General features: G+C 50.6%; 3 protein-coding genes across 4 annotated transcripts in view; 1 reads left to right on the forward strand and 2 right to left on the reverse strand.

The window, feature by feature from the left end:
* The window catches only part of fam53c (family with sequence similarity 53 member C), a 12,915-nt gene extending 9,499 nt beyond the window's left edge, over positions 1–3,416 (reverse strand). The window contains exons 1-2 of one of the 2 annotated variants that reach the window (XM_085471208.1): positions 3,022–3,416; positions 1–259 (exon numbers count right to left, since the gene is read on the reverse strand). The exon at positions 1–259 is cut by the window's left edge and continues 91 nt beyond it. The gene's annotated coding sequence lies outside the window, so the exon portion shown is untranslated. The remainder of the gene's footprint in view (positions 260–3,021) is intronic. The other variant, XM_085471209.1, reaches the window with a different exon arrangement.
* Positions 3,417–4,185: 769 nt separating this feature from the next.
* slbp2 (stem-loop binding protein 2) lies at positions 4,186–10,037 on the reverse strand. Its single transcript, XM_085471217.1, has 10 exons — positions 9,977–10,037; positions 7,964–8,134; positions 6,581–6,742; positions 6,399–6,479; positions 6,190–6,270; positions 5,867–6,010; positions 5,604–5,774; positions 5,346–5,508; positions 5,096–5,222; positions 4,186–4,724 (listed from the first exon to the last, which is right to left on the reverse strand). Exons 2-10 carry the CDS (start codon positions 8,014–8,016, stop codon positions 4,666–4,668), a joined length of 1,041 nt encoding a protein of 346 aa, XP_085327343.1. The 5' UTR covers positions 8,017–8,134; positions 9,977–10,037; the 3' UTR covers positions 4,186–4,665.
* Positions 10,002–12,553, forward strand: zmat2 (zinc finger, matrin-type 2). The gene is made up of 6 exons (XM_085471247.1): positions 10,002–10,086; positions 11,070–11,169; positions 11,249–11,372; positions 11,725–11,798; positions 11,919–12,064; positions 12,145–12,553. Exons 1-6 carry the CDS (start codon positions 10,069–10,071, stop codon positions 12,286–12,288), a joined length of 606 nt encoding a protein of 201 aa, XP_085327373.1. The 5' UTR covers positions 10,002–10,068; the 3' UTR covers positions 12,289–12,553.
* The last annotated feature ends 576 nt before the right edge of the window (positions 12,554–13,129 follow it).

A 13,129-nucleotide genomic window follows, 5' to 3' on the forward strand; every position in this document is an offset into this window, starting at 1 on the left:
GGGACGAGGGGGGAGACAGGGGAGGGTGGCCGGGAGGAGGAGGAGGGGCCAGGTGGAGGGGAGAACAGGGGAGAGAGGGGGGAAGGAGGAGGAGGGAGGGGAGAGTTACGGCCGTCTGTGTGTCCGTCCGTTTGGTCTGTCTCGGGACGAGAGAGGGGAGGAGCTTAGGGCTGAGACTCCTCCTTAAGGCCTCAGGGCCACGTAGCCCCACCCACTCTCACAAGAGCATCATCTGTCAGCCGTTGCTGCAGCAACACACCTAGAAAAGGCACACACACACGCAGGTGAAGTTAAGCTGAAAAACATTGACAACTCTATCAGGACCAAAGCATCAAACAGCTGATGTTGAGAAGAAACAGGAAAAACACAAGAAAAAGACGACCACAAACAGCACTGGGAACCAGTCCCACAGTCAAGTCCCTGTTTGGAATTGTTCGTCTGTGTGTGTATTGATCCCGCTTATCAGTTCTGGTTGCACTACAATCAGCTGATTGCAGTTCACGTGTCAGAGGAGGAAAACAGGTCTGCGGCGTGTAAACGGACGTTCCTTTGACTTTTCTAGTTTAAAGTGGAGACTGCATCACACACCGTGCTAATGCTAAGCTAACGAAGAACCCAGCACAGCAGCCACAGCCTGAGCTGAAGGTAGCAAACAGCCAGGCTCAGCTACCTGCTCGTGTTTCTGCAGTAGAACACAATAGAAACTGAAATATCCTTTATTGTCCCTCGCTGTGCAAATAAAGTGTTTTTTCTTTGCTTTGTGCTCACACAACCCGTCAAAAGGGGAGGAAGACCTGCTGCTTCCAAATAGAGCACATTTCATAATGTTGTAAATCCAAACCCATCATGGATTCATGATTTGAATCCTGGGTTGTGTGAAATCCCAGAAACACACCTTAGACAAAGTGAATCTGTGAACTAAGGTGTCGGTCTGTTAGGATATGTTGCGGTGATCCTCGGGTTGGGGGATTTGTGTTCGTACTGGAGGGCAAAATTAAAACCAAGATGGACAAGAAAAGTTCAAAGCCATCAGGTGCTCAGTTTAGAAAAAAGGGAAAAGAAGAGGAAGAGAAACAAAAGATGCAGGTAAGCAGACGTGTGATTGGTTCAGGATGACCTGCCATGATCCAATCAGAATACTTTATAAGGAAATGATGTGGGTTACAGTTGCTCCAACATGAAATGGTAAAAATAGCAACAGTAACAGACTAAACTCCAAACAATATATACAATAATAGAATATTAATTAGTCATTGTCAATTGCTGATTCGTCGTGTTCTCATTGTATGATGAATTATGATGGTTGTTTGGATACTATGCATACTCTCTCTCTTCATGTGTGTGTGTGTGTGTGTGTCGGCGCTGACCACTGCTGACCTGACTGCAACAAAGAGGGGAAATTGCTCCAACATGCACAAATATTTGACCACACAGAGTGCAATTAGTGATGGTGGAGACAATAACCTCAGAATGACAATCAATAAACTCTTCATTTTCACCCCTATAAGAGACACCGAAAAACAAAAAGACGCCACCAAGAAGAAGAAGACCCCCGTGGACAGAGACGAAGCACAAAAGAGACCCACGAAAACATCCACAGAGTGAAACGACTGACAGACTAAAGACTGCCTCAAAGACGCTACGACCAAACAGCCTGAAGAAACCACCATGAACGACTGGAGGAAGCGCATCTGAGACCCGACAAAAACAACAACAAAAAAGACTAAAGTGTGAAAAGGAGCTCACAGAGACTACAAACCACCTGCACCGCCGTCGAGGCGACATAAAACCACCCAGACCCCCCAAAGCCACGCAGGAAAACTGCAGAACAAACACACGAGGCATACCCACATAACAACCAGCAAGAGCCAGGACTAGACATTCAATCGGAAAAGAAATGTCAAAAAGAGCAAAAACAAAAACCTGACAACAAAATTACAAAAAAATAACCTCAAAAGGAATACAAGGTCCCAGAGATTAGTCTGGACCGCTCATCGCATGAAATTAGACTTTAATTATTATGTCACACAGTTAACACTCATAATAATAACAATAACAGTTTCACTCCTTCATGTCGTTACTCTCCAGTTGCAGCCTTGCATCAGTGCTGTAACTGAGTACCGTTACTCCGTTACTCGTGGACCCCCTGGGGCTCCTGTAAACCAGGTCAGGGGCCAAGAACAGGGGACCATCACCCCGTCATCGGGGCGGAACCCCGGGGTCTGGTTAGCGCGGCTCTGCTGGGGGAATATCGGCTCCGGGTACATGCCGATGACCGTGAGCCGAACCGAGCCGAGCCGGGCTGACCGAGGCCGCCGGGCACCCCCGACAGCTTGTTAGCTTGTGGCTAAGCATCCCATTGCTTTTAATGAGGGATGCTTTCCGCCCGTGTACCTGTCGGCCCGGTGGGCGGTGTGTTTGCGGAGGGTTACTCCATGAAAAAAAACACAAACCCCGGTTTGTGTTATGACGGCGGACCGTTACATCACCAGCAGTTCACCTGAGCCGTTAGCTCGCTGCTATAAATAACAAGTCATCCCGTTATTCCGCTCAAGGTCGGCACAATAAACTCAGCCATCTTGCTCGGAGGATGGGAGCCGCTGAGTGACGGCTCTGCCTCCTCCACCGCCTCCCGGGCTCCGGGGGCCCGTGCCGGGCTGCTAGCAGCGAACAGGGCGGCAGTTAGTAGCTAACGGCGGCTAACGGGTTAGCTGCTAGCTGACCCGTTAGCCGCCGTTAATGGTGTCACAAACAACCCACGAACATCAATGATGCTCCCGGTGTCTGTCCCGCCTCCGGCCATCACCCAGGCCAGGGCCGTCCGCACACACCGGACCCCTCACAGGCCCATGCTCAGCAGAACCACCGCAGGCCGTCAACAGCGATCGGAACAGCGGTGCTGACGGCGTGTGGCCGGCCCGAGAGCTCCCGGAGCGGCGAGAGGGGGGCGACACACGGCGGGATGCTGCGGGACGGAGTCGGACACACGTCCCGCTCTCTCCGGCCCGGCGCAGTGCTTACCTTGTCGGTTGACGGGGTGAGGCGGCTCCTGTGGCTGCAGCGGGCCGGCGAACGGCTCTGTGTTCGGTGTATCGACCCAGTATTATCGTCGAACACAGCGGAACGAAGCGGGAATCTAACCGCGCGGAGCGGGCATCGCAGGCTCCGGCACTGAGCCGCACATCTGCCTGGATCGGTGTCCGGTCTCCGTTATTAAAACATAATAATAATAACGAGGACTGCGCGCGCACACGCCCGTGAGCGGCGGGCATTCATAAATAACAGCTACGGTGCCAGCGGAGGAGGGGCGGGGCTTCAGCGCATCACCGGCACCTGCCGTTTATTTACGTCTGATCCTTTGATCCGGTCCGCAGTGCCGCCGCTCAGCACAGCCGAACCTGCCGCACGAACCCGGGGCGAATCTCCGAGAACGCTGCCACGCGGGGCATGACGGGAGCTGGAGTCCGCGGAGGCTTGTTTACCGCCACAGCTCGCGTTAAAGGGCAAACCCGCAGAAACTGCGCGGACCGGGCCCGACCGGAGGAACCTCGGAGAACCGTGCAGACACCGGGACATTAAAAATAACGAAAAATGAGTAGAAATGGTGAAGAGAAAAGAGTAGAGACTAAAAAGAAATAAAAATACGTGGTTGAAACTAAAAATTGATTCTATTAATATTACATTTTTGAAATCTGAATATTTTAAAAACAAAGAGGAAGCAAAAAGACTTTGTTAAATAAACTGTACAGTGAAAATAAATTTGACAGACTAAAAGAAAACTGTTAGAGTTAAAATCTAGTTTAGAAATAAGGAGTTCATCTTTAGGGTTTACTTTTTTTTTTTCTTTTTAAAAAAAAAAAAAAAAACAAAAAAAAAAACACACGTAAAACCTGATAAAATGCGTGGATAGTCAGACCGAGTAAAAATCATTTATGGATTAAAAATAAATTAAATTTTATTCAAAGCTGCATTTTAGAAGCAAGAAGTAGATTTAAACGAGCCGCTTCATCTTATTCTGCACATTTAAGGATTTTCTGTGAAAACAAACAACCCAGATGTTCTGATGGGACAGAGAAGATCAACTCGTGTTTGGAGTCCAGGTTCTTACAGCTGCACACCCTCAGTGAACACCTCTGCATGTCCAACACTTTTATGGAGGGTAGAAGAAGAACGAGTCGGCCTGTGGATCAGTAACACTTTATTTACGCCTTTATTAATCACATGGTTCAGCTTTGCTCTTGACAGTCAAGCAGCAAAAAAAGTAGGAAGAGTAAAAAGAAAACTCAAACACAAAGATGGCCGCTCCCCTCCACTCAGCAGGGGGTCGTTTTTGAGAAAAAACATGGCGGTGCGGGGGGGGAGGAGCCCGAGCCAGACAGCAGAGCACGAAGGTGAAGGTGGAGCAAAGACAACAAAGTGACACCAAAGTGAGTCGATACAGAAATGAGTGCAGAACAGGTGAGCAGTGCTTCATGAGGTCGAACGTTCAGGTGCATCCGAGTGTTCAGCTGTCCGCCCTGACGACGCGTTCACGAGCAGCCGGGAAACCTCAGCACCTGGGAGGGGGGGTGGCGGCCAATCGGATCCCTGCTGTCGTTCAGTTAATCTTCAGACACATTTAAAAAGACACGATGAGGAAACAAGGGCGAGGACTGCGTCGGGTGGTCAGTACGGGTTCCACAGGAGCTGGTCGGAGAACACAGGGACCTGCTGGTCATCAGAGTCTGCACGGAGAAACAAGATGGCGGTGAGCCGACAAACAGGAAGTGAGCACATGTCACAGAACAAGACCCCGATCGCCTGCCTCAGCAGGTTTGATGTAACCACAGCAGTCCTCATGTGACCTCATGTCCCCACAGTCTGTACTTCAGGACTGCTTCAACTTTTTTATTCCAGTAAAAAGTACTCTGAGTAAGAGTGGCTCCTATTTGTGTGCAAAGCCAAACGAACCGTGCAAGTAAAACAAACACCTGCAAATTCTACTTCAGTACAAATACTTAGTTACTTCCCACCTCTGGATCTGACCAAGCCCCGCCCCAAACCAGCCAGCAGGCTCGCCCTCAGGAGTCGCCCCCTGCTGGCTGAGTTACCTCACCTTGGCCGTGGTCCGTTTCCATCAGGAGGTGGAGCCAGTCGGTCATGCTGTCATCGGTGGTCAGCTGACTGCTGAGTGAGTAGTTCAGGCCTGGAGGAGAGCGAAGTGCCCGGCGGCTCGCCTCCAGCTGCAGAGAAACAAACAGGAATAAATAAGGTCACCGATCAGCTGATGTTGTGTTTCACAGAGGACGTTAAATAAAGTTAACGCATCTTTAATGAGCCGAAGAATTTGATTGGTGACTGATTACCGGCGACACGGGGACGGCCCAGGCTCCAGGCAGCGCTGAGGGCGTGGCGGCCAGCAGAGGAGACACAGAGGAGACTTTAGAGGATGCTGGAGTCTCCTTCTCTCTCTGCTCGTCTCCAACATTCTCAAAGAGGTCAGAGGTCATCTTCTCCAGCTGACTCTGCCTAAAGAGAGAAAACACTGATGACGTCACAGAAAGGCCTCAGCTGACGAGGATCAGTTTCTGGATAAATGTCAACTGGCGCTGGGTTCCACCTACAGCTGCTCCACGGGGTCCGGCGTGTCGGCGGCATCCGGCTGGGCGCCGGTCGGAGGGTCCCACAGGTGCAGCGCTCGCCTCCACAGACGCACCTGCATGTCCCAGGAGCGCCGGCTGTACTTCCTGTACTTGTTAGGAGTGGAGGGGTGGAGCTTAGGATCCCTCAGGTGTCTGAGGAGGAGGAGAGAAACCAGAGAGGCGTGTCAGCGTCGACGTTTGAGGAACCGTCGTCCGATTCTCGGCGTCATGCTCCGAGTTCTTACTTGGGGACTTGCTGGATGTAGTTCTGGTATCCGCTGGTGTTCTTGCCGTACTGGATCTGTTTCTGCCGCCGTTTCAGAACCGCGGCGTTGGTCTCCGTGTTGGTCGGGTCCGGCAGGCGGGGGTAACAGCGGCTGATGTGGGGCCTTCACAGAGCGACAAATTACACAGGGAACACAGAAACCCAGTGAAGAAGAGGCTCCAGCAGCGTGCAGTGCTGCAGGCAACGCCACAGGCCAACACAGCTCAGGGGCGTGGCCTACTGCCACCTGATGCAGGTTATGCACAGAGCAGGTCAGAACCTCTGAATGTCCCTCGTACTCACCTCCTGCTGTCCACGTCATCCGTCCCCACGGCCACGCTGCTCGTGGACACTTTGAGGATGCAGCGCTCCAGGATGGAGGACCTGAGGAAGAACAGCTGCATGAACACCTGCTGTGGCGACCTTCAGGTTTCAGTCCACGTTTACTGGTCCGCGCAGGATTAGCTGATCCTGATAACGGCTCGTTAGCCTGGATTAAAGAAGCCAAATACCTGCGTGGTTTGCTGCTGATGACTCGCTCTTGTCCTCGCATGCCGCCGGCGCCACGAGGAGACGGGATAGGAGAGACGTTACTGCAAAGAAGAGAAAGGCGTCAGGAGAAACCACGGCCTGCAGAGGGCGCCGTCTCTGCCACGCTACACTGACCCCACCCCTCTGCAGGAGAATTTCATACCTGACCAGGCTGTCGTACACGGAGCTGCAGCCGGGGAGCAGCCACGGCTCGGGGGCGGAGCATCCCGAGGCGGTGGTGGTCAGCACCGGGTCAGAAAGGCTGTTCCACATGGTCGCCGACCAGCCCTTCGTGCAGACACACGACCACGGGCTGAAGAGGAAGCTGCAAGCAGACACACCCGGTTTAGAGAGTCCAGGTGAGACTGACGAGCTCACCTCAGGTCACTGAGCGATTCAGAGCCCTCGAAGGGTCGTTGACCCCCCTCCCCTCGTCAGAGTCGTTGTGATGATGATGGGGGGGTTAAGCACTCAGGATTCACACCTGGACTCATCCAGGCCAACGAGTCCCGGGAGACCCCCTCCCCCCTGCTTTCAGCCCAGGTTTCTGTTTGTGGACGAGCACCATGTAGAAACTACATCATTTCCTGTTTCTGTCGCTACGCGAGCGGCCACACGTCTGTCAGTCTCATCCTGAGACGTCAGCACCCCAGTCTCAGCATGCAGATGTTACAGATGTTTTCAGTGGACTGATGGAACAGCTCATATCAATAAACTATACAAAGCTCGACCACACGTCCCGAGTGTGTCCCTGCTCACCTGCAAGCTCAGCCTCGTCACGAGTCTCATTTCTGGACATCACGAGGTCACAGCTCAGGTCCTTCGTCACTGACTCACAGGTTCGAGCTGCTGCTTTCAGAGTTTAAGTGTTAAAGATACACGTGTGCTTAAAGTCAGTGCAGAGGTTCCAGTCTGAGGCGGCGTGCGCCAAACACTCACTGCTCGTATTTAAACTGACAAAAATAAGCTGTTGGTCTATAATATGTGTGACGTTTCCTCATGAATGGCATCCAGTCATGTTGAGCCACAAACAGCACTCCTGTAACAGGCTGGAAGCACCAATCAGTGTTTGGCAGCGTCTTGAGTTCACCTTTATCTGTCCAGTTAAAAAAAAAAAAAAAGTCTTCTTTAAGAGTAACCTGGCCGCCAGGACCGTGTTCACCGACACACGTAGAGACATTACACAAACACCAAAAACATTGGAAATCAGTTTTTGGCACAACACCGGGAGCCTGGCAGCAAGACCCGGGCCGCTGCAGGTACAGAGAACACAGGTGAGTCCGCGAACTCATACCGAGAGCTGACGTCACGAAGCGCAGACCCAGCGCGTGTTTAAAGAGAACAAACAGCCGGAAACCACACGAGACGAAGCCGCCCGAGAACCTGTCCGCGGTTCGGCTTTGTTCCGTCTCACAGACATCAGCTGCTTCGGCCCGCTCAACTTTACAAAGACGCCAAACAAACGGAACACGAACAGGTGCAGCCTGAGCTAAGAATCCCAGCTGTGATTGGCTGAGCTCAGCTGCAGGTGAGGACAGACACGTACCTGGAGGACAGCGGCGGGCTCTGCTCTGCCGGTTCCACTCTGCTCGCGGACATCTTCGGACTCACAGAACACGTCGGTCCGCACTCACAGCCTTTAATGAGCGGCACCTGGAGCGGAGGGGGCGGGGCCGCGATGAGGGCGGGGCCTCACCTTAGCGCTCCACACCTAGCCCTGGAAAAAGAGCCATGTGTCAGGTCAAACACAAATGCAAGAAGAATCATGCCACTGTGCGATGTGTTCACTGCTACAGACACACATGTGGTAAATGCAGACGACAGATACCATGGCAGTGCCAGGATTGTGAGTGATTGCTGAAAATGTTGAAATGTACTCACTCACTTTTTATTATTATTTGTAAATATGTGTACAAATGGTTGGTTTTTTATACTGTTTTTATCAATAAATCTCAGCAACAAAGGACATACACCCATGTGTGTTGATTTCTCCCTAAGATGGCAAACTGAAACACTCCAAGTTGGTGACTTTTGGAGATTTATTTCCCTGGATGATTGAGAATGCATCAAGACGAACACAAAAGGAAGTTCACAGCTTTTAGCAGCTCCCCCACCCCCTCATTCACACACCCCCACTCCCCTCCAGAATTCCCAGGTAACAACCTAATTTACATATGAATGACTAGCCAATTTAGCTTCCACTTGGCTGAAGCTAAAGCTTAGCTAAAAGCCTACCAGCCATTTGGCTGGAAGGCGGGTTTTAAAGGTAGAAAGGTAGAAGGCTGGGCACTGCTGCTCTCGGGGGACTCTAAGTGTTAAAATCAACCTGGTTACGCTCCAGCTGGTCCCTGATTTGTTTTATTTTAAAATTCCGTTGATAAACAGTTTTTTATTTCAGGAATTACATTAAATTTATTGCTCTAAACAATAAATAAAGTCAGAAACATATTTACAGCTGATTCTAACATCAGTGCTGCAGTCAGGCCTGTTTCTCCTGTTTCATCTTATTCAGAATATCATAGCGAGCCAGTTTCCTCATCCTATCACTGATACAGTCAAACAGTATTTAATCATCCATATTTATCACATTAGACATTTGCGTCTTCAGCACCGCACAGACAGAAGAGCTGCTCAGATCCCCCACACCAGCAGGGGGGCCGGGAGCAGCTGAGTCCCACAGACAGGCTGATAAATGGATGTTGGTTGTGTGAGTGTGGACTGTGAGGTATGATAAATCTGTCATCACTCTGATATCACAACAGGTTTAATCAGTCACCAAATCTGTGCTAACGCCAATCTGACACAAGCCACTAACATCGGTGCTGCTGCGGTGGGTAACGAGGGCTCTGTGGGCTTTTGTCTCAATCTGACTTCAATACTTTCTCCAACCCATCAAAAACTCTTGAAAGAGCTCATTGATGATCTGCAGAGGAACGGTGTATTTGACGTTTCAGGCTTCAGAGCTCATCCCAGTACAGAAACAACGTGAAGCTCATAAAGGATCTTCTTATGTTCTAACTTTCTGCTTCTTAATTCAGATCAAACTGAGGTTATTGTACTCGGCCCTGAAAAGCTTAGAAATATGGTATCTAAGCAGATTCTTACTCTGGATGGCATTACCTTGGCCTCCAGTAACGCTGTGAGGAACCTTGGAGTCATTTTTGACCAGGACATGTCCTTCAACGCACATATTAAACAAATATGTAAGACTGCTTTCTTCCATTTGTGCAACATCTCTAAAGTTAGAAATATCCTGTCTCAGAGTGACGCTGAAAAACTAGTTCATGCATTTATTACTTCCAGGCTGGACGACTGTGATTCATTATTATCAGGATGTCCTAAAAACTCCCTGAAAAGCCTTCAGCTGATCCAAAATGCTGCAGCAAGAGTCCTGACAGGGAAACTTCCCACCCAGCGCTCAGCAGTCCTGACAGATCCTGACGCTGAGCTCAGAGCTCGCTGCCGTCAGTGCTGCAGGTTCGTCGTGCAGACGTGAAGGTCGGTAAACCTGCTGAGACTGAAGCAGCGATGGGTTTGATAAAGGGCCTCCTAGCCTCACCTCCTCTTCTCCTGCAGGTGGCGCTCTTTCTATCTCTGTTGAAAAAATGACGCTACAGCGGTTGCCGTCATTTCCGGTCACAAGTAAACAAGATGGCGTCAGGCAGCGGGGTGAGTTTCTGAGCGTTTCTTCTTCTTTAGAGTAAAAACATGAAAGCTCGGCGGTGTGAGCAGGGCGTGTTTCACTCTCGGGATTTGTCGTAGTCGCGGTTGTTACCGGCTCCGGTTCAAGCCGGCTCTCCGTCTTTAGACAGCTGTTTGCAGCGCGCTTAGCTAGCAGCAGCTAGCATGCTAACCGTGACCCTGTTCAGCGTTTCCGGTTTCATTTCAGACGTTTTCTAAACGTTATGCCAGTGCTCGTTAACCCACTCTCTGCTGCTTGGCACTTCGTGTTTGTTCTTGTCCCTCCTGCAGCTCGGAAGCAGATTAGCTGATCAGTGTTAGCCTGTTAGCGCAAGCGGTGTGACTTCCGGTCTGTCAAAATAAAAGCTTCACCTCAAAACAAGGAACTCAGCTCAGGCTCGAATTAAAATGTTTTTTATTTCAGATATAAAGACTTGCTGCTTTTCTGACTTTAAGATGATCTGTATTTTAGTGATAAGCCACATGTTTGATTTGTAGAGAGAGGAGGCAGCAGGTGGAGGTAAAAGTTAGACGTCTTTATTTTCAGAATCACGTTTATTGACCGTGTGTATGCACAAACACATTCAAGGAGTTTGGTTCCGGTTGACCCTCAAGCACAGCAACGTAAATCACAACAATATGTAAACGACACACACACACACACACACACACACACACACACGTATATATCTGTCTATGTATATATGTGTAATTATATGTATATACATCCGTAAATACCCAGTCTAAATCTTATATACATAAAATAGAGGATGACAGAAGTTTAGCAGTTAAAAATAAAAGCTGAAGCTCAGACCGTGTTTTAACCTCTGAATGGGGACTTATCAATAATACCAGAAATGATTAATGATTTCATGTCACTGAATCAACGTTTCTGTGGATTGTGATTTCCACTCTGTGATCAGCTCTGACAGGAAGCGCGGTAACGGCAGCGTCTCTCTTTTCTCTTCCAGTCGAGTAAAAACGACTTCAGGCGGAAATGGGACAAAGACGAGTACGAGAACCTCGCCCAGAAACGTCTGGTGGAGGAGAGGGAGCGCGAGCGGCGAGATGGTAAGAACATCAGCCGCTCAGAGGGAGGAGCTTAGGCTTTCACTTTCTGTATTAACCTGTCACATGTTGGCACCTTCAGGAAAAACTGCGCCGCCGGTCAAGCGGGACCTCCTGCGTCACCGGGACTACAAGGTGGACCTGGAGTCCAAGCTGGGGAAGACCATCGTCATCACCAAGACCACACCGCAGGCCGAGATGGGCGGGTAAGACCAGGTTCACACGCCATCGTCTCTTCAAGTTGTCGTGCAGACTGAGAACAAAACAAAAGCTGAACGAAAGCAACCGCTGACGTGACGTGTGATGTCACAAGTCAGCTGCAGCTGCTTTACAGGTGAAAATATGGCGTGATGAAGGCTCACTCACTGACAAGGAGGTCAGTGTCAGGACAAGCTCCGCCCACACTGTCAGCTGAAGTCAGTAGAGCTCTGTTCTCTCACACAAACGTATCTGATGACCTCGCTCAAAGTTTGGGCTGCTCAGCTGCTGCCGCCATTCTCCTTATATAGGCGGAGCAAGGACATACAGGTGACCTTTTTTCTTCCTTTGGTGTTTCAGGTATTACTGTAACGTGTGCGACTGTGTGGTCAAAGACTCCATCAACTTCCTGGATCACATCAACGGCAAAAAACGTGAGTTCACAGCCTAAAACACCTGATCAGAGAGGAGGCTTTTATTTTGAAAATCATGTCACACACATCATTGCTGATGTTCTTCAGTGTGAACAGCAGGTGGTGTGTGTGTGTGAGCAGATCAGAGGAACCTGGGCATGTCGATGCGGGTGGAGCGCTCGTCTCTTGATCAGGTGAAGAAGAGATTCGAGGTGAACAAGAAGAAGTTGGAGGAGAAACAGAAGGAGTACGACTTCGAGGAGCGCATGAAGGAGCTGCGGGAGGAGGTGAGGAGGAGTTTTATGGATCTCGTGAGGCTTTCGGGATGAGCGCGTTCCTCACGGGTGTCTGTGCTGCGTGTCTTTAGGAGGAGAAGGCGAAGGCGTACAAGAAGGAGAAGCAGAAGGAGCGGAAGCGACGGGCGGAGGAGGACGTGGACTTCGAGGAGGACGAAGAGATGGCGGCAGTGATGGGCTTCTCTGGCTTCGGCTCGTCCAAGAAGAGCCACTGAAGCTCCGCCTCTCTCAGGCAGGAAGCAGGTTTCTACCCCGCCCTCTCTACATCAGGCGGAGGTTCGGACTTAGGCGGAGTAGCATCGGCGCTCGTCTTGGACTCTTACTTTGTTATTCACAGCCAGACTTTTATTATGTTAGTCCATTCAGATGTAATGGACTAAAACGTAAAACTTTATTTAAAGCACAGCTCAGACAGTCTGTATCAGCCCCTAGGCATGCTGGGAAATTCAAATTGTAATAAACAGTTTTTGTTTTTTTAAATTTCTGATTGTTGTTTGTGTCAGTGAACGCACCACAGAACCCAGGCTGTTTGTTCCAGACATCAGCGTGACGCTTGCCTTTCAAGAGTGACACTCATTCAAGGTCAGAGGTCATCTTGCAGGAGCTTTCCTCTCCTCAGGAACTTTCTGCAGGAGGGGGAGATACAGGAGAGGTGGAGGAAGATCTCAGCCTGGGCATCTATTGTCTCATGTAGTCTGGAAGATGAGTGGATGGTGGGGTGGGTGCAGTTTTCTCTGTGGTGGGGTTGGGTGGACTGTCCCGGGCTCTGTGGGGCCGGGAGGCGCTGCTGCACTGGGCCCCGGTCCGGATGGGCCTGGGCCCCCTTTCCCTGGCGGGTCGCGGAGTATGGGGGTGCTTACTGGGGTCAGCGGGGGAGCTGGCCCCAGGGAGGGGTCACTTGCCCCTCCCTTCCTTCCCTCCCCATCTCCAGCTGCCTCCCTCTTCCCGCTCCACCACAACCACCCACACATGCAGGGCCTTGGAGTAGGGGTATGTCACCAGGGTGCAGAGAACACATGCAATTGCACCTTAGAACACACATGCATCAACACTACA

This window comes from Copadichromis virginalis, linkage group LG10, assembly GCF_057382275.1.
Source record: "Copadichromis virginalis isolate Kocher_CV1m ecotype Utaka linkage group LG10, C_Virginalis_male_GT1.1, whole genome shotgun sequence".
Taxonomy (NCBI): domain Eukaryota; kingdom Metazoa; phylum Chordata; class Actinopteri; order Cichliformes; family Cichlidae; genus Copadichromis; species Copadichromis virginalis.

What these genes read in the sequence shown, in the direction of transcription:
- zmat2 (XM_085471247.1), top strand. An exon ending in CCGCAGGCCGAGATGGGCGG is followed by an intron (nt 11,373 to 11,724) that starts GTAAGACCAGGT and finishes TTGGTGTTTCAG; the next exon opens with GTATTACTGTAACGTGTGCG. An exon ending in TCACATCAACGGCAAAAAAC is followed by an intron (nt 11,799 to 11,918) that starts GTGAGTTCACAG and finishes GTGTGTGAGCAG; the next exon opens with ATCAGAGGAACCTGGGCATG.
- slbp2 (XM_085471217.1), bottom strand. Translation starts at nt 8,016, where the DNA reads ATGTCCGCGAGCAGAGTGGAACCGGCAGAGCAGAGCCCGCCGCTGTCC. An exon ending in GATGACGTGGACAGCAGGAG is followed by an intron (nt 6,011 to 6,189) that starts GTGAGTACGAGG and finishes CGCTCTGTGAAG; the next exon opens with GCCCCACATCAGCCGCTGTT. An exon ending in CCGGACCCCGTGGAGCAGCT is followed by an intron (nt 5,509 to 5,603) that starts GTAGGTGGAACC and finishes TTCTCTCTTTAG; the next exon opens with GCAGAGTCAGCTGGAGAAGA.